Here is an 18195-nt window from a genome sequence, read left to right on the forward strand (position 1 = left end):
AAAGGCATCCTTTCTTTTTTTTCATGTGAAGTGTATCATGAATTAATATATTTTATTTGGCTGTTTAACAACTGGACAGACAGTCATGAAATATTAAAATTATTTCATAATTCCCCCTGCAGACTGTTCATGGCTATAGAAACCCCAAAGATGTCATGACCTCATTTTTTCATTTTTCGAATTTGGTGGTTAAATTTGAAACTGCTGAAAACGTGCAAAGTTACATGAACACTTTCCTGGATGGAAAAGGTAATGGAATTATTTATTTATTAAGAAGTATGTTTAACGGGGCTGGAGCAATAGCACAGCGGGTAGGGCGTTTGCCTTGCACGCGGCCGACCCGGGTTCGATTCCCAGCATCCCATAAGGTCCCCTGAGCACCGCCAGGGGTAATTCCTGAGTGCAGAGCCAGAAGTGACTCCTGTGCATCGCCAGGTGTGACCCAAAAAGAAAAAAAAAAAAGAAATATGTTTAACCAATATTATCATTTAATCAAATTTACAAATGTAAGGATAGTATTTAAAAGGCATCCTTGACATGCTTAAGTCTACCCTATAGTCTTCACACTCTATCAGAAACCATCAACAATAACCCACCAATTCAGGATGTTTTTTTTTTCCTGGGGGTGTACCTCACCCTATGGTGTTCAGGGGTCACTCCTGGAGGGGCTTCGGGAAATATAGAGTGCCGGGGAACAGACCCACAGCAGCCACATCCAAGGCAAAAGCCGACTCGCTGTACTTTCTCTCCAGCCCCAAAATGCCTTTTTCTTTCCAATTAAGTGAATAAATTATGTTCTGAAAATCTCGTTAAACTCCAAGTCAGTGCCAAAGTAAAACATGGCTATTTTGGGACTATCCTAGTTGTTGGCCTACACTAGGACATTTTAAAGATATCCCTATTACAGAATAATAAAGCAAACCTACCACCGAGCATTGCCAAATCTTAACATTTTACCATATCATATCTCTGATTCAGAGTTTAAGACATAAAACAATCGGGGCTGGAGCAATAGCACAGCGGGGAGGGCGTTTGCCTTGCATGCGGCCAACCCGGGTTCTAATCCCAGCATCCCATATGGTCCCCTGAGCACCGCCAGGGGTAATTCCTGAGTGAAGAGCCAGGAGTAACCCCTGTGCATCGCCGGGTGTGACCCAAAAACCAAAAAAAATAAATAAATAAATAAAACAATCAGGCTGAGAACTTCAAAACATTCCGTTGAGTAGTACAGCACGGGTTCAACCTAAGTAATTCCTAAGTGCAGAGCCGGGAGTCACCCCTGAGCATCACTGGGTGTGATCCCAAAAGCATAAAAAAAAAAGATGAACAATAGTACTGATGACAAAATGAGATCTACCAGAGAGTATTAGCGAATCCCTCCGGTACCCCTTCTCTCCCCCATCTCCTCCTCCTTCTCGGGCTCCACAGCTGGTGCGTACCCCTCTATCCCCATCCCTGGAGGTGTCTGAAGGGCCTCCCCCAATCCACATTACACTTTCCGGTCCACCCACGCTGCGGCACTGCCCAGCTGGGCCGTGCATGTGGCGTTCCTTGAAGGGAACGTGTCCCCGCTGACCCAGTAGCCCACGGCGAAGCTGCTGACACATTGGCAGCACGGCAGCGTGTTCTTGGAGCGCAGCGCGACGCCCGGCCGTGGGGGAGGCAGCGCGGGGCGCCTCCATCTGCGCGTTGGCAGACGCTGGACCACTTTCCACCCCCGCCCCCTGCAGAAAAGCGTGGGCGCGCCCCTCGTCCTCGCACCTCCACCTCGCCAACACTTCCTGTCTCATCCAGCTCTGACTTCTGCAGCTGTGAGCATGGATCGGCCCCCTCGCTATTCTGAATTCCATTTCTCTGACGGATGAAGTCATTTCCTTACATTCTGTAACTACATTTGGCTCTGTCCACTCCTCTCAAGCCTTGCCAGCCCTCTTATAATTTATAAGGTTGCTTTTTCCTCCCCCCCCCCCATCTTATGGGCACTAAAAGATGTTCTAACTTTTTAGAACATCTAAAAGATGTTCTAATTTTCTCCCCATCTGTGGGACTTCTTGTTGTTCAATTTTTCCACGCATTTTTTCCCCCCAGAAATAGAAGCATCTGAGTTTTTGCGCTTCATTTTGGTTTTTGTTGGGGGCGACATTCTCCAGTGCTGGGGGCTCACTCCCAGCTCTGAGCTCATGAGTCACTCCAGGCAGGGCTCAGGGGACCATACCCAGTGCTGGGGATCGAACCTGGGCCGACTGTGTGCAAGGCAAGTAAGTGCCCTACCTGCTGTGCTATCTCTCCAGCCCTGGCGTTGGGTTTAATGGAATTGAACCTGCCTCCATTCTGTACCTTCCTGGTCAGTTTCTCAGATCTCAGAAAGTGGCAGGAAACATGTGCCCTGAGGTTAGAAGATGATCGTCCACCCCTTGAATCTGAGTCGGGACAGTGATATGCTTAAACCACCAGCAGACAGACCTTTTCTGTGATTTCTGAGCGTCAGCCTCTAGGAAGGGGCCCAGCAGATCCCACACTCGCTCTCTTGGCACCTTGAGGCCACCGGGATGGCGGGAGCACAAGGTCTGTGTGAGGGTGAAGCGGGCACAGCCAACTGGGCAGCTGAACCAGAAGTGAGTGCCACTGAGACTGGCAGAATAAACACTCTGCCAGCCCCTGGCATAGCTGTTACTGTCACTGTCATCTCGCTGCTCATCGAGTTGCTGAGTGGGCACCAGTAACGTCTCCATTGTGAGACTTGTTGCTACTGTTTATGGCATATCCAATACACCACGGAGAGCTTGCCAGGCTCTGCCGTGCGGGCAAGATACTCAGTAGCTTGCCAGGCTTTCCAAGAGGGGCGGAGGAATCGAACCCAGGTCGACCGCTTGCAAGGCTAATGCCCTACCCACTGTGCTATCACCCCAGCCCCATGGAATAGCAGGAGATAACAAACTATATGGTTGCAGGCTCTCTGCATGGAGCTGGTTGGCTATACTCTCAAGACTACCAGGGGTTGGAGAGATGGTACAGTGGGTAGGGTGCCTGCCTTGAATAGACGTTCGATCCCCTACACCCCATAAGGATCCCCAAGCACTGCCAGGAATGATTCCTGAATGCAGAGCCAGGAGTAACCCCGAGCATTGCCGGGTGTGGCCCCAAAGCAAACCAAATCATCATCATCATCATCATCATCATCATCATCATCATCATCATCATCATCTTCCCATCCTTGCCAACTCCAAAGACATCAAAATACTCTCTATCATTTCTAAGAATCTTAAGGTCCGTCATTTTTAGATTCCCATTCATTCTTACGTATGTATCTAGTATAATTTTATGTTCCTATATTTTAGCTTTCCTTATATAAGCATTTTGGTCTATTTGGGCTGAAAGGCCATACACTCCACAGCTTACTTCTCATAATCCTGAAGTCTGGGAAGTTCAAGATCAAGGTGTGTGCAGCTCTGGCTGTGGGTGAAGGCCCACTGCCAGGGTGCAGAATGCTGTGTGCTTGCTGTATGGGGCAGGAAGAGAGCTTTCCTTCCGAGAAGGGCACAATTTCATGATGAAAACCCAACCCAGCTGCAAGACCTCATCTAACACAATTCAAGTCCCAAGGACTCGGGGAGCAGGGAGGGCTGGAAATGGCAGACACAAACGTGCAGTTAGCCCGTTGTCAGTTTTGAATCTTCGGCCCCTTTCAAGCTGGCTAGCGCTGCTACTGTTCTCATCCAACAAGCTCCCACGTATTTTTAGAACTAGTTCTGCTTCACTGGCCTAGATATGAGCTCTCCAACTGATAAAGGTAATTAAATATACTTTATGTAATTTAAAATTTTCTATGTGTCACATTAAAATTAAAAAAAAAAAAACAGGAGCCAGAGCAATAGCAGTAGGGCACTTGCCTTGCACACAGCTGACCTGGGTTCAATCCCCAGCACTACATATGGTCCCCTGAGCCCTATAGGCGTGATCCCTGAGTATAGAGCCAGGAGTAAGCCCCGAGCACTGCCAGATGTGGCCCCAGAACAAAATGTAACCAAATAAATTAAAAAATAAACAAATAAATTTTTAAAAATTAAGTAAATTTTAGTCCTCACCACCAAATAATTTTAACACATGATCAAAAATTCTAATTACTAATAACATATTTTACTTTTTCTCATGTGTAGATCACATAATTTTACGAGTCATCCTAAGCCCTGGTATCTCACGCAGAAAGCCCTTCCTACCATGTTATCCCAAAGTACCTAATTACTCCTATTACTTGTTTTGTTTTGTTTTAGGGGTTACACCCCAGCAGTGCTCACAACTTACTCCAGGGTCTGGCCCAGGAATCACTCCTGGTGGGGCTCTGGGAACTATCTGAGGTGCCAGGGATCGAACCCAGGTTGGCCTTAGGCAAGGCAAGCACCCAACCCACTATACCATATTCCTAATTCTTTATAATAGCACTTAAGATTCGAATCACCTATTCAATTTTATGAAAAATTCTATGGGGAGGAACCAGAAAGACAGCTCAAATCGTAGAAGTCATGACTTGCCCCGCACCCCCCACCCACAACACATGGTGTCCTGGTGTCATCCTGGTGGACCCTAGGCATGGTCCCTATTTAAAAAAAAAAGATCTGTTGGGAGTCTTGCTGAACTAGAGACTGGACATTTTCAAAATCATAAGTGCTAACCATAAGCATGCAATGTATTTTAATGTACATCTTCCATAATCAATGCAATTTTCCTCCTAAAAATCATAGATCAGGGGGCTAGAGCGATAGCACAGCGAATTTGCATGAGGCTGACCCAGGTTCGATTCCCAGCATCCCATATGGTCCCCTGAGCACCGCCAGGAGTAATTCCTGAGTGCATGAACCAGTAGTAACCCCTGTGCATCACCAGGTGTGACCCAAAAACAAAACAACTACAACAACAAAATCATAGATCACACCTTATACTCGGTATTATTTCTGGATCCTCTATACATTTGGCTGCTGCTGTGAATGGGGTCTCTACGGTCCCCACTCTGCTCCCCTTCCTTGCCACAGAAGGGTGGTTTTATCGGGTATCAGGACGGACTAGGAGAGTAACAGGCACTGAGGAGGCGCGTTCGAACCCTCTACTACTCCACGTCTCTGTGCCTCCCTCTGTGTGTGACCGGGAGTCTCAGTGGCTCTTTTGTTCCTATTTACATGGCACTCGCCATTCTGACTAAACTGCATACCAAGGTACCACCCCTTAATGCTAGCCCAGTTGATACCTTGGTAAGAATTAGAACCAGCACCCATTCATGGACCAAGGCACAAGGTAATAAGGTCACTGACCATCTATGGGTCCCTGTTTGATAACTCCCCTGACACACACAGAAAGTGTGTGTGGCGGGAGGGCGTGTCCTACATAGTGGAGAACCTGACTAACTAACTATACGCTTCATCTATGGTTAATGTCTGCCATTTTCCTTTAAACATCTAAGTTGTATTCATGTTTCGTTGTTTGTTTTTTTTCTCCTGGGAAGGGTAGACTGGGGAGGGGGGCTAGAAGGGGCTGGAAGGCTAGAAAGGGCCAGACCCAGTTGTGCTCAGGACTTACTCCTGTTGTTCCTGGCTTTGAGCTCAGGGATCACTCCTGGAAGGTCTTGGGGGGACTAAATATGGTGTTGGGGATTGAACCTAGACCAGCTGCATGTAAGATAAAGCGCCCTATAAGCTGGACTCTCTCCCCAGCCCTAAACTGTGTCTCTCAGATATTATGTTTAATGTACAGATCAAATCACTTCCCAAAAAGAAATAATAATCAGAAAAGATTTTAATTATTAAAAAAATTACATCATTTAAAACCTTGCAAAATACTATTGCTTGCCAAAGGCTCTGCACTTGAGCCTGCAGCCTGTTCTCATCAGTAGAAAAAGAAAGTAAGAAACTACTAAAAAGCATCAAGTGAACTTACACTTATGACAATGAGATAAATTTAAAACAAATTTTCAAAACTGTATTACTTTCGGCCATCTTCATGCCACAATCCACAGAGAAGCGGCAGGCATTCTGGTGAGCAACGCGGCCTGGAAAATGCTCCGGACCCGAGTCGGGGCCAGCAACACCGGGGGGGCCGGAAGGAGGAGGTGCCGCCAGCACACCTTCTCCAGATGGAACCCTGGCGCCACTGAGCAGCAACTGACACGGCTCCAGGATTCGGGACTGGGACAGATGCGAGCCGCGCGGCCGCGTTAGCGGCCGCGCGACCTTTTCTAACACCTGAGAACATACAATCTTTGAATGGAAAACTAATTATCAAATGCCTCCTTATTAGGGTTATCTTTTTTGGGGATATAACTTCCACAACAATAGTGAGTTTTGTGTTGAAATATGGAACTTAATCAAGGTGAAGAGAAAATAAAGTGAGGTTCATCAGCTATACAGTTGGGGTGGAGGGCGGGGGGTATACCGGGAATTTTGGTGGTGGAATATGGGCACTGGTGAAGGGATGGTGTTTGAATACGGTATAAATGAGACATAAACCTGAGAACTCTGTAACTTTCCACATGGTGATAAAATTAAAAAAAAAAAAGAATTAAAAAAAAAAACTGTATTACTTTCTACCTAATTATATTCCATAGTAAGAGTCACCGTTTGGGATCTTTGTCCTGGGACTGTGAAAACCTCTGTACATCCATATTCCATTTTTTGAGGGGAGGAGGAATTAGCTACACCCGTTGGTCTCAGGGCTTACTCCTGGTGGCGTAACAGATGCAGTCGGGAACAGATGCAGTGCCAGACTCAAACCCAGGAAGGGCCATACAAGGCAAGCACTGTACCCACGATAGCTTCTCTCAAGCCCCTCTTTACTCCATTCTTATGCTTAAAATAACTATCAGCAGGGCTGGAGCCAATAGCACAGCAGGTAGGGTGTCTGCCTTGCATGCAGCTGACCTGGGTTCGATTCCCAGCATCCCATATGGTCCCCTGAGCACCGCCAGTAATAATTCTTGAGTACAGAGCCAGGAGTAACCCTTGTGCACTGCCAGGTGTGACCCCCCAAAAAAAAACCTATCAGCTGCTAAGTATAATCAATATGACATAACTACAGGTATCTTTAGTCTCATATCACAGGTAAAACAAAGCTGCAGCTAGACTAGTGGGTCAAGATTACACAGATACCAGAATTTTTTCAAATATCCCTTTTTGAGGGGTTTGAAGACTATATCCAGCAGTGCTCAAGCACTGACTCCTGGCTCTACACTCAAGGGTTACTCCTGGTGGGCTCAGGGGGACCATAGAGGATGCCGGAGATCGAAGCCAGGCCAACCATGCACAAGGCAAGCGCCCGACCCGCTTACTATCACTCTGGTCCCTGAATAATCCATTTCTTAACCTATGTCCATCATATAAAATAAATGTGCCTGGCTTAGGGTTTACTTCACAACCCAAAGCTAGACAAGAGCCGTTACTCGTTTCTCCCGAAGGACAAGTTCCCATGGCAGACAGCCACATCAGTCCCACATCCAATTCCCTGGATCCAGTCTGGCCGGGGCTGTCTTGGCTACTGGCGCTCCTGGGGCCTGCCGGAAGGAGGCCCCCGCCCTCCCTGCCAATCCCCTCATGGAGAAGAGCTGAGCATGAACATGACTAAGGACAATCCCTTCCTCGGCCCTAGAGGCAGCTCTGCAACAATGCAAGTATTTGAATGATGGAACTCAATTAGTCCTGGAGCCCAGTTCATCCTTTCCTGAGTCCCTATCAAAACAACGGGCAGTATGATTTTGCCGGAACAGTCACAAAAATACCCACGACTCTTCCTGGTTACTGACACAAATGGTGCCACATAGGTGCGCAAAAGTAAAGATGCTCTGGGGTGGGGTGGGGGGAGACTCCTGTGAAACAGACTTCAAGATGACAAGGGAAGAAGGGAGGTCCGAGGGACAGCAAGGTAGCTCATAGCACCAACCATGCAAGCCTACGGTCACAGGTTCGATCCCCGATGCTGTTGCGTGCACCAAGCCCAATCCTGACAGCTCTGCTCCTGGAGCTAGCAAGCTCTGCTGTCTGGTTTCCAGCCTCCCGCAGTCGGGTGTATGCCGTCACTGCTAGAGGGGAGACCCACCCCCGACACGGGTGAGCATCAGGCCTGAGAAGCGTTGTGCAAGCACCACCAGCAAGCAGGTGTGTGCATGAATCATGGCAGCTAGAATAGAAGGATGGAGGAAGAAGAGAAAGAGAGAGAGAAAGAGGGAAGGGAGAGAGGGAGGAAGGGAGGGAGGGAGAGGAGGAGGGAGGGAGGGAGGGAGAGAAGCAGGGAGATAGGGAGAGAGGGAGGGAGAGAGGGAGGGAGGGAAGGAGGGAGGGAGGGAAGGAGGGAGGGAGAAGAAAGAAGAAAGTAAGAAAGGGGAAGAAAGGAAGGAAGGAGGGAAAGAGAAAGTAAGAAAGAAAGAAAGAAAGAAAGAAAGAAAGAAAGAAAGAAAGAAAGAAAGAAAGAAAGAAAGAAAGAAAGAAAGAAAGAAAGAAAGAAAAGAAAGAGAAAAAGGAAAGAAAAAGAAAGAAAAAGAGAGAAAGGAAAGAGAAAGAAAGAAAGAAAGAAAGAAAGAAAGAAAGAAAGAAAGAAAGAAAGAAAGAAAGAAAGAAAGAAAGAAAGAAAGAAAGAAAGGAAGGAAGGGAAGGAGGGAGAGAGGGAAGGAAGGAGAGAAAGGAAAGAGAGAAAGAAAGAAAGAAAGAAAGAAAGAAAGAAAGAAAGAAAGAAAGAAAGAAAGAAAGAAAGAAAGAAAGAAAGAAAGAAAGAAAGAAGGAAGGAAGGAAGGAAGGAAGGAAGGAAGGAAAGAAAAGAAGGAAGGAAGGAAGGAAGGAAGGAAGGAAGGAAGGAAGGAAGGAAGGAAGGAAGGAAGGAAGGAAGGAAGGAAGGAAAGAAAGAAAAGAAGGAAGGAAGGAAGGAAGGAAGGAAGGAAGGAAGGAAGGAAGGAAGGAAGGAAGGAAGGAAGGAAGGAAGACAAGCAGCTTCTCAGCAGAGGACCAGGGAGCTGCTCAGAGGGGCCCCGAGTCTGATTCTGGGTACCCCAGGGCCTCCCAAGCAAGGTATAGCCCCCAGCACTGCTGGCCCGGAATGCTGGCTCAAGCCGTCTGGCCTGCATTATCAAGCCAAGTACCGGCAGGAGGAGGCCCTGGGCACCCAGCACAGCTGCGGAAGTCACCCCCTGAGACACTGGCAGCGCACCAACACCTCCTCCCCAAGCTGGAGGAGGCAAGACAGGCGTCAAAGTATGTCTGAACAGCCTGGCCGGGTGCAGCACCAGGAATGCGCCGTAGCTCTGGGACTGCGGAGGGAGGGAAAGCCCAGAGGCAGAGAGAGAAGCAGCGCAGGACAGGGACCCTGCAGGGCCAAGGGCTGAGGAGACAGGCAGGTCCCCCGGAGCACAGAGGGACCGAGAATCTTTTAGACTCGATGAGAAAATGAGTCCAGGGAAATACCCCAAATGAAGAGCCGGTCAGCCAGCTGCAGCAGCTAGGGAAGGGGAGCCCCCACCACGCCACATCGGCACAGTCGAGCACTGGGGGAGACTCTGCCGCGGGTTCCCTCCCCAGCACTGCCCGCCTCAGAGGACGGCACAGCACTGATGGCCTCCCCACAGAAACACAGTCAAACAGAGCAGAAAACACAGGGCAAGTGCAGGAACTGGATAAGTGCACGAGACTCTTAGCGAGCGTGGGATGAGGCAGGGCGTGCTGCTCCTCGGCTCCAAGTTACTGAAACGTTATCTCCTGGTTACCGACCTCCAGGTGGGTGCGATTCACAGAACCTGCGTGGGACCATTTTTGAGGAAGTGGTGGAGAAGCGTTTGGGTCATACTCAATAGTGCTCAGGGATCACTCACGGCAGTACTGGGGGACTCTATGTGGTGTTGGGGATGGCCGTAACCCCTATACTCAAACCTGGGCCCTACAGCACCATATTTAAGCTTTCTTGTCCCCAAGTGAAAATATAAAATAACTTTCTTTTTCCTTCCTTCCTTCCTTCCTTCCTTCCTTCCTTCCTTCCTTCCTTCCTTCCTTCCTTTTGTCTTTCTATCTTTCTTTCTTTCCCTCCTTCCCTCCCTGCCTCCCTTCCTTCCTTCCTTCCTTCCTTCCTTCCTTCCTTCCTTCCTTTTGTCTTTCTATCTTTCTTTCTTTCCCTCCTTCCCTCCCTGCCTCCCTTCCTTCCTTCCTTCCTTCCTTCCTTCCTTCCTTCCTTCCTTCCTTCCTTCCTTCCTCCTGGTACTTAAAGCCACAATTCATCTCTTGCACTTAATTTTTAAATGCTATTAATTTTCATACTACCATTAGCAAGGCAAGTGCTTTAACAGTAAGCTACATCCCCCAGCCGGAGTTTAATTCTAACATGGGGACAAACGCTTAAAACTTATTTAGAGGCCAGGAGAATAATGCTTGCGCCCAACCCAAACTTCTCCTGGCACCACATGGTTCCCAAACATTGCCAGGTGCAGCCCTGGAGGTCCCAGGCCCCAGCAGAGCTATGGCCCACAATCACTGGCCCAACTGGCCAAGAGTCACTGCTGGGACCCCCACCCCAGACATCCTGAGCCCCCCAACAACAAACACAACATTAATACCCTAACAAGTTTGATCACAAGAAACAGTTTTACATTTGAACATAGCATTCAATATAAACAAACTGGAAAGGCAAGGAAATCCTCTTATAAAATTCCATTTTAAAATAAATTTAAGGGGCCGGAGCGATAGCACAGCGGGTAGGGCGTTTGCCTTGCACTCGGCTGACCCGGGTTCGATCCTCGGCATCCCATATGGTCCCCCAAGCACCGCCAGGAGTAATTCCTGAGTGCAAAGCCAGGAGCAACCCCTGAGCATCGCTGGGTGTGACCCAAAAAGCAAAAAATAAATAAATAAATAAATAAATAAATAAATAAAATAAATTTAAGGGGTGGGGGGTGGCAAGAGGAGGTGGAGGCAGAGAGATAGTACAATGGGTTGGGCGTTTGCCTTGTGCGTGGCAGACCTGGGTCCAATTCCCTACATCCGATATGAGCCTGTCAGCAGTGATCTCTGAATGCAGAGCCAGAAGTAAACCCAGGTGTGACCCCCCAAACCAAATAATAATAATAATAATAATAATAAATAATTACAATAATAAAATAAGTCTATCCTGGTGCCAGGGATTTATGGCGTGGAATTTGATCCCCAGCAGTGAATTAGCGATACCAAACCCCTGACAGTGTTTTCTAAGGTCACTCTATCAATGGGACAGTCAGGCAAAGGCCTTGAATCAGCCCTGGGCATTTCAGGCGTTTGTGGTTTTCAACTGCCGCCTGCCAGTCCGGATGAGTCTGGGTGGGCAAGGCCCCTCTGATGAAAGTACATGGCCGGGCCCAGGACGGTGAGAGTCGTGCTGCTCAGAGGCCACTTCCAGTCAAACCCTCCCTGCCTGCGACTGCTCCTGCCTTTCTGAGACCCTGACCAATGCCCCCCTTACCCTCCCTCACCCCCCGCTGCCCATTTATGAGCACATGAGCAACAGTCCCCAGCTGACTTCATTGAGAATACAGAAGAAAAGGTCCAATAACTTTCTATTCCTCTACAGTTGATAACACATGGAAGCCACATGGATGACACAACGGATGGCATTCCAGTCACTGGTGTCCCTCCTGGAACAGCAATGAAAACCTGTCTCAATCCGTCCCCAAGCTCCTCTGCAAAGCCCCCAGCCTGCACCCAGCTCACTGCAGGCATGCAGTCCACGGTTCCACCCACTTGAACAAAAGAAAAGGAGGGGTGTCAGAGATGCAAACTCCCAGGCACGGAGCATTTCTCACAGGAGCTGAAAATCCACGGTCCCTGTCCAAGGAAGCAGGAAGGGCTGTGCCCAGGCATGACAAAAGGCCCTAAACAAAGAGTGTGCTCAGAGCTGGCCACCAAGACAGCTGGAATGCAGATGGCCAGCAAGGAAGGAAAGGTGAAGAGGTGCAGAGGGCTGGGCTGGAAGCCCAGGGAGCACGAGTGACCACAATCACATCTCAGTCGCCACTCAATCTCCCTGCTCCTGGGGCTGCGGACGGACAGAATCACCAGGACGCACCGCCCAGCTGCGGTCCTGGACAGGTCACGAGCGGTTGGAGCCACTTCTCCGCCGTGTCTCTCAGCCACAGAGGCAACCTTTGGGGCAAGTCAGGTCTGATTTCTTTGGGTCTGAACCCGCTCGAGGTCTCCGGTGTCCTTCCTTCCATAGTCCCATACCCTCATTATTCCTCCCGGGCGAACGTTCTGGACACCCAACTGAAGCTGGTATTTCAGAAGCGGAGAGGGAAGTCTAGAGCACACGCTTTCAACATGAGAGGTGCGCGTTCAAACCTGGCCCGGCACCGTCTCCCAAACACCATCGGGAGCACCACAGCGGGAGGAGTCCCCGAGCACCGCCAGACAGGGCGCCAAAACCAAAGCCCAGAAGAGAAAAGGAAAGGAGCAGGAACCCGGAGATACTGATACTGCCACGGGCACAGGAGAGAAGGGATGTAGCAGCGCTGTGCAGAGAACGGGAGGCCAGTTCAGAGCCCGGACTGCAGGCAGGAACCCTGCAATGCAAACAGCACACTCGCGCCCCCCCGCCCCCCCCCTGCAATGCTGCTGCTGTTTCCTTTCCCACCAAAAGGGTTGTTTGTGCAGGTCACAAGTCATGCAGGGAGATATCACCCAGGGTGTTTGCGGCCAGAATAAGTCCACCCAACCTCAGAACGTCACCAGAAGTATGTGCTAGTCAGAAGTCATGGGGGGGGGGGGTGTTGGGCCACACCCAACTGTGCTCAGGGCTTACTTCTGGATTTGTGCTCAGGGATCACTCCTCGTGGACTCAGGGGACCATCTGGGGTGCTAGAGACGGAATCCGGGTCTGCTGAGTGCAAGGCAAGCACTCTATCCCTTAACTGTCTCTCTGGCCCCTAGCCAGAAATATCCGCTCCTGCTCCCATTCTACACTCTCTCCACCCAAGGCTTTTTGGCACTGCCCGCTGATCCCACTCCAAGAAGGGCCGGGGAGGGAGGGGTGGGGGGGTCAACAAGGTGAACTGTCGCCTGTCGCTTCCTTGGATGCCTCCCTTGCAGCCAACTAGAGGATCTCTCTATGAACTCTCAACTTCTCCCCTTGGCATTGGCTGAGAGCCTCTCCCCATTTGGCCTCCCTGCCCCTGGACCCATTCTGCGGCCTCAGATGCTTCAGCCACACCCAGCAGTGCTCAGCGCTTACTCCTGGCTGTGTGTGCTTTGGGATCACTTTTGACAGTGCTCAGGAATTGAACCCGAGTCAGCAACGTGCAAGGAAGGCAAAGCGCCTCACCACCGTTGTGTTCTCTCCCCCGCCCCAGGGAGACCTTGTCAGAGCTCTCCTCTCTAGGGCGGGCGGAAAGGTGCAACACTTGACCCAGACAGGGGCCTCTTGCCGTGAAACCATAAACTTGGGAAACCCCAGCCCGTGCACAAAACTCCTAGTCCTTCCAGTCTCACTGGGCTCACAATCCCGGGGAAAGCCCTGAATCCGCTTGTTCCCGCCGCCCACCGCGGGCCTGCAAGTGGCGGGTCCCCTGCGCCAGGTCCGCAGCAGACGGAGGAGCCGCCTGCGGAACCTCCTCCCGGCTCTGCTCTAGTCGATTCTCAACGAAAAGAACTTAACAGAACCAGAGTCCGATAACATCTCCTGCTGCTGAAGACCTTTCCCGGAGTGATCTTCATCCACAACAGCGAGTCCGTCCCCCCCAACCCCCACCCCATGAGGTCCCCCTTCCTCCCCTGCACCCTGCCACCCCCTGGCCGAGGCTCCCGAGCTCCCCGCTCCCCCCCCCCCATCTCCCAGTGCCCACCTCCACCCACACTACAAGACGGGCCGCCAAAACTAAAGCTCTCCCGGCGCCTGGGCTACGGCCCCGCCCGCTGCCCCCAGGTCCAAGCTCCCAGTTCAGGTTTCCAGCAGACCTGTCCACGGGCCGCCGGGTCAGAGGGCTCATTAAATACACACACAACACACACACAAACACACACACCCGCGTTAGCAGGATGAGCCGGGCTGCGGATCCCAAAGGGCACGGGATCGGGAGGTGACCCCGTCACCAAAAGGGGGTCCTGGCCCGTCCAGCCTGGGCAGCAGACGGCCCGGGAGGGAAAGAGCCCCTCCCCCTTTCCATTCCCGCACCCCGCCCGGGTCTGGGCCCCCGAGAGACGCAGCTGTCCCAAGCGAAGGGCGGAGCCCGAGAAAACTGCAGACACTTACTCGGAAGGTTATACATAGTTTCACTCCCAGTCCTTCCCCCAAGCCGCGGCGACACCTCCCGGCCTCTGGCTCGGACCTCACAGCGCCCACCAACCCTGGCGCGACGACTCTGCAGCACCACCCACCCGCCTTACTTCGCCGTTGGGCAGGGCCAAACTTCGATCCGCCCAATGAGAGGCCGCTCTTATCCAGAGTGACGTGTGCACAGAGCAATCACTGAACCCATCCTGCCGAGGTGGGCGGGAGGAGAGGCTCAGGCGGCGCCCGGAGCTTCCTACTCGGGCTGGACCAGAGCCTCCTAATTGCGCATGCCCGGGACTGGAGGGAGCGTGGCCAAGAGCTGATCTGACACTTGGGGGTGGGGTCCCAGGCTGAAACGCTGCCTGGCCCCGCGTGGGGCGGCTGGGGTGGGGGAGAGAACACAACGGTGGTTGGCCGGGGGGTAGGGAAGACTCCGGCGGCGCCGTCGGGCCGTACCCTCTGCGGCTCAGTTTGGAAAAGCGAGGTGCGGGCTTCTAGAGGCACAGCACTCAGCGTGCCTGGGTTCTACTGCCCTCACTTTCGTGGACACCGCGCGTAATCTCTCCCCTGTGGACTCAGTTTCCCCCGTCCACGTGTAAAGGAAGACTGGCTCTGGCCAGCGCTGGAACTCCCCAGCTGTAAGGGCGCGCGAAGGAGAGGGAGTTAGAGGACCTCCACGTGACCTCCCCGCAGGCGCCCCGCCTCTCCCTGGTCCAGGGGATGGATGGACGCGCGCGGCTGGGACGGGCGGGGGCGCGTGGATCCTAAGAAACCGCTCGGTGCCGTCCTTGACGGCGGCCCAAGGCGGAGCGCGCGGCTCCGGGACAGGCCAGCCCCCTGGCGACCGCACCGTTTGGAGCATGGGGACCGAAACTTGGGCCGCGCAGGGTCTCACCGCGGTGGCGGGGGCCGTGTGACAGAGCTCATCCGGGCAGGATGGTTCAGGGCACGGGAGGCAGCAGCTAATCCGGCTCCCTCTCCGCGCCAGGTCTGCGAGGGCGACCGTCGCGGGTCCAGAGCGGGGTCCGGCTGCGGTCGCGGCCGCGTGGACGTCGTGTCACGGCCATGTGGAGCGCACGGGCCGCGCCGGGCCCGGGGGGCCACGGTCGGAGCTGCCCGGGTCCCGCCGCGCTGAGTCGGGCTTGAAAGCCAAGAGGTGGCGCGGGCGGCGGCGGCGGGGGGTGGACGGCGCACGGCTATGGCGAGAGACGAGTGCAAGGCGCTGCTGGACGCGCTCAACAGGACCACCGCGTGCTACCACCACCTGGTGCTGACGCTCGGCGGCTCGGCGGACTCGCAGGACCTGCGGGAGGAGCTGCAGAGGACGCGCCACAAGGCGCAGGAGCTGGCGGCGACCTGCTGCGTCGGGCTGACGGCCGCCCTGCGCGACCGGAGCCTGGACGCCCAGGAGCGCGCCGAGTTCGAGCGCCTCTGGGTGAGCTTCTCCGGCTGCCTGGACCTGCTGGAGGCCGACATGCGGCGCGCGTTGGGGCTGGCGGCCGCCTTCCCCCTGCACGCGCCGCGGCGGCCGCTCGTGCGCACCGGCGTGGCGGGCACCACCAGCGGCGTGGCGGCGCGCGCCCTGAGCGCACGGAGCCTGCGGCACGCGGCGGCCGCGGCGGAGCACGACTTCGAGGGGCAGGACCTGCGCGAACTGGAGCGGGAGATCCTGCAAGTGAGCGAGATGATCCAGAGCATGGAGATGAAGGTCAACGTGCCCCGCTGGACCGTGCAGGCCAGGCAGGCTGCGGGCGCCGAGCTTCTGTCCAGTGCCAGCGCCGGCCCCTCCTCGGTGGGTGGCGTGTCGGTAGGAGAACGCAGGCGGCCCTGCGACCTCAGCAAAGCCACGGCCGCCGCCGTTTTCAGCGCCGTGCTGCTGGCCGCGGTGGTGCTGGCCGTGTGCGTGGCGAAGCTGAGCTGACCGACGCCCGAAGGCCACCTAACCGTCACCGCTTCCTCCCCGGTGGAGGGGGGTGGGGGACACAAGAAAAAGCCAACTGCCAGGGCTCGGGACGCGAGTGGGACCCAGCTTGTGTAAAAGGGGGAAGACTCTTAAAGCACGGTTGTGTCCGCGTCTACACGCGCGTGTCGGACACACATCTGGCCTGGGCAGAAAGAATTTGTTGTTCCTCTTCCTGACCCCTGGGTTCATTTTTCATGGGCCGCCTCGGCATTAAGGCGTACGCAGGAGCTTTAGCTCCTATTAATAGGAAATGGTCCACGGTGACCCCAGATTTCACGGAGTTAATGGATTACCACGTGTGCTCGCTGCGGCGTGTTTACACAGAGTCCACGCTTGGCGCCCCCGCCGCCGCGGGTAACAACCCCCTGCTGCCCCAGCTGTTTGGGAAGCAGCACAGGATGAAATGAAGCTGGCCAGGGGGTGTCCTTTGCCGCTTGGAGGGTGAGGGGGGGTTGTTTCCGGAACAAGAAGCAAGCACACGGTTGTCATGTAAGCGGGTTTTATTTACCTTAATCCCCCGTGGCCTAAACTTAGGGGAGTGTGCAAATAGCGGCTCAGAAAGTGAGTGCTAGGCGCAGTGAGAACTAGGCGCAGATTCCGTTTCTGGCAGAGTTGAGCCATTAGTCACCAAAGCAGCAGAAGAGGTTTGGAGTCGTGACACTCGGCACAGTGTCTGCTCAGGAAACCAGGGGGAGATGGGGGACCTGCGCTCCAGGGCTGGGATCCCCGCTCCCCCTCTCCGCCCTGTTCCCCCCCTCCCCCACAACACACACGAGCAGCCTATGGGAAAGGGCTGGCCCCAGCTGGCCTGGGAGTTGCAGCGAGGTTTGGAAAGGTTCACGTGCTCTTTAAGCGGGCGCTTCTCTTTGGTGGGGGCTTATTTTTGTTCCAGAACTAGACCAGAGTGTTTGATCCTCCTTTGGGAGGGCTGGGCGAATCCTCTTTGGAGCCCTTAATCCTATCTATCCCTTGGAATTTGTGTGCAAGCCAGCAGAAGAGGCAGTTTCTGAGATAGTACCCCAACCGTGCCCCCTCTCTCCACCCCCGAGCGAACGTGGTATCACTACTACACAGAAGTTTTGAGCCAATGAGCTCCTGAGGGTTAGAGGGGAACCTCTTTCCCTTGGAATTTAAGAAGCTTTTTAAAAATAAAAATCATTTGTAGATGATTTTGTATCAAGGGCATGTGGCTTTGGATTCATGGAACATTGGTTCATGGAACAAAGGTGTGGTCTGTGATGATAAACTTAAATTACAAAATAGACAGCTCTATCCATGTTGTGGTTTTATTTTTGTTTGGCTAGTTGGTTTGGGTTTGGGGGCCACACGTGACAATGCTCAGGGATGACCCCTGGCTTTGAGGTCAGGAATTACTCCTGGCAGTGCCCAGGAGGCCAGATGGCCAGGGGTCGAACCCTGGTCAGCCTCCTGCAAGGCAAGCACCCCTTCCTGCTGTACTATCACCCCGGCTCAAGCTACACCCATTTTTGAAAAATGGATCTTCCTGAGGGCAAAGTACACGTGGAGCTGTCAGGTATTAGGTGCCACCTGCCTCGTTGGGTCAAAAAAGGACAGAAGTCCTCTGGGTCCCCAGCTGGAATGTGAGCCACATCGCCACGCCCCACTTCTCTGGACAGAACAGTGCTGGGGGGGAAACAGCCGCATTGAACTCAACAGGTAATTTGGAATAAAACCTAGAGACTAGTTTGACTGTACTCGGACAAGGATTTCTTGTTTTCACTTTCAGCCAAGCAGAAGGGGGGGGGCGGGGAGGGAGCCAGGAGGAAGAAGCTTTCACAGGGCAGTGTGGCTGGCAGGAGGAGAGCAGCAGGCTGCCAAGGTGGTACCAATCCTCTCACCTCTGTCCCCACCCAGCTTCCTCCCCCTCGGCCTCGGCACACATCATAGCACCTTAGCTAGCCAAGCTCAGAGATCCTTCTGGTGATTGTAGTTTGAAAAGACCCACAGGGTCTTAAGCCATC

General features: G+C 53.0%; 2 protein-coding genes across 2 annotated transcripts in view; one reads left to right on the forward strand and one right to left on the reverse strand.

Annotated features, from left to right (window-relative positions):
• Positions 1 to 14351, reverse strand: part of ANKRD27 (ankyrin repeat domain 27) — a 60240-nt gene extending 45889 nt beyond the window's left edge. Inside the window, exon 1 of the mRNA XM_055145503.1 lies at positions 14230 to 14351. The gene's annotated coding sequence lies outside the window, so the exon portion shown is untranslated. The remainder of the gene's footprint in view (positions 1 to 14229) is intronic.
• A 330-nt stretch (positions 14352 to 14681) lies between these two features.
• On the forward strand, positions 14682 to 17398 carry RGS9BP (regulator of G protein signaling 9 binding protein). The gene has a single exon (XM_055145999.1). It carries the CDS (start codon positions 15449 to 15451, stop codon positions 16169 to 16171), a length of 723 nt encoding a protein of 240 aa, XP_055001974.1. The 5' UTR covers positions 14682 to 15448; the 3' UTR covers positions 16172 to 17398.
• Positions 17399 to 18195: the final 797 nt, after the last annotated feature.

This window comes from Sorex araneus, chromosome 8 (assembly GCF_027595985.1).
Source record: "Sorex araneus isolate mSorAra2 chromosome 8, mSorAra2.pri, whole genome shotgun sequence".
Classification (NCBI taxonomy): Eukaryota; Metazoa; Chordata; class Mammalia; order Eulipotyphla; family Soricidae; genus Sorex; species Sorex araneus.

Excerpts from the sequence above, each read along its gene's own strand:
- RGS9BP (XM_055145999.1), top strand. The coding sequence starts at position 15,449 with ATGGCGAGAGACGAGTGCAAGGCGCTGCTGGACGCGCTCAACAGGACC.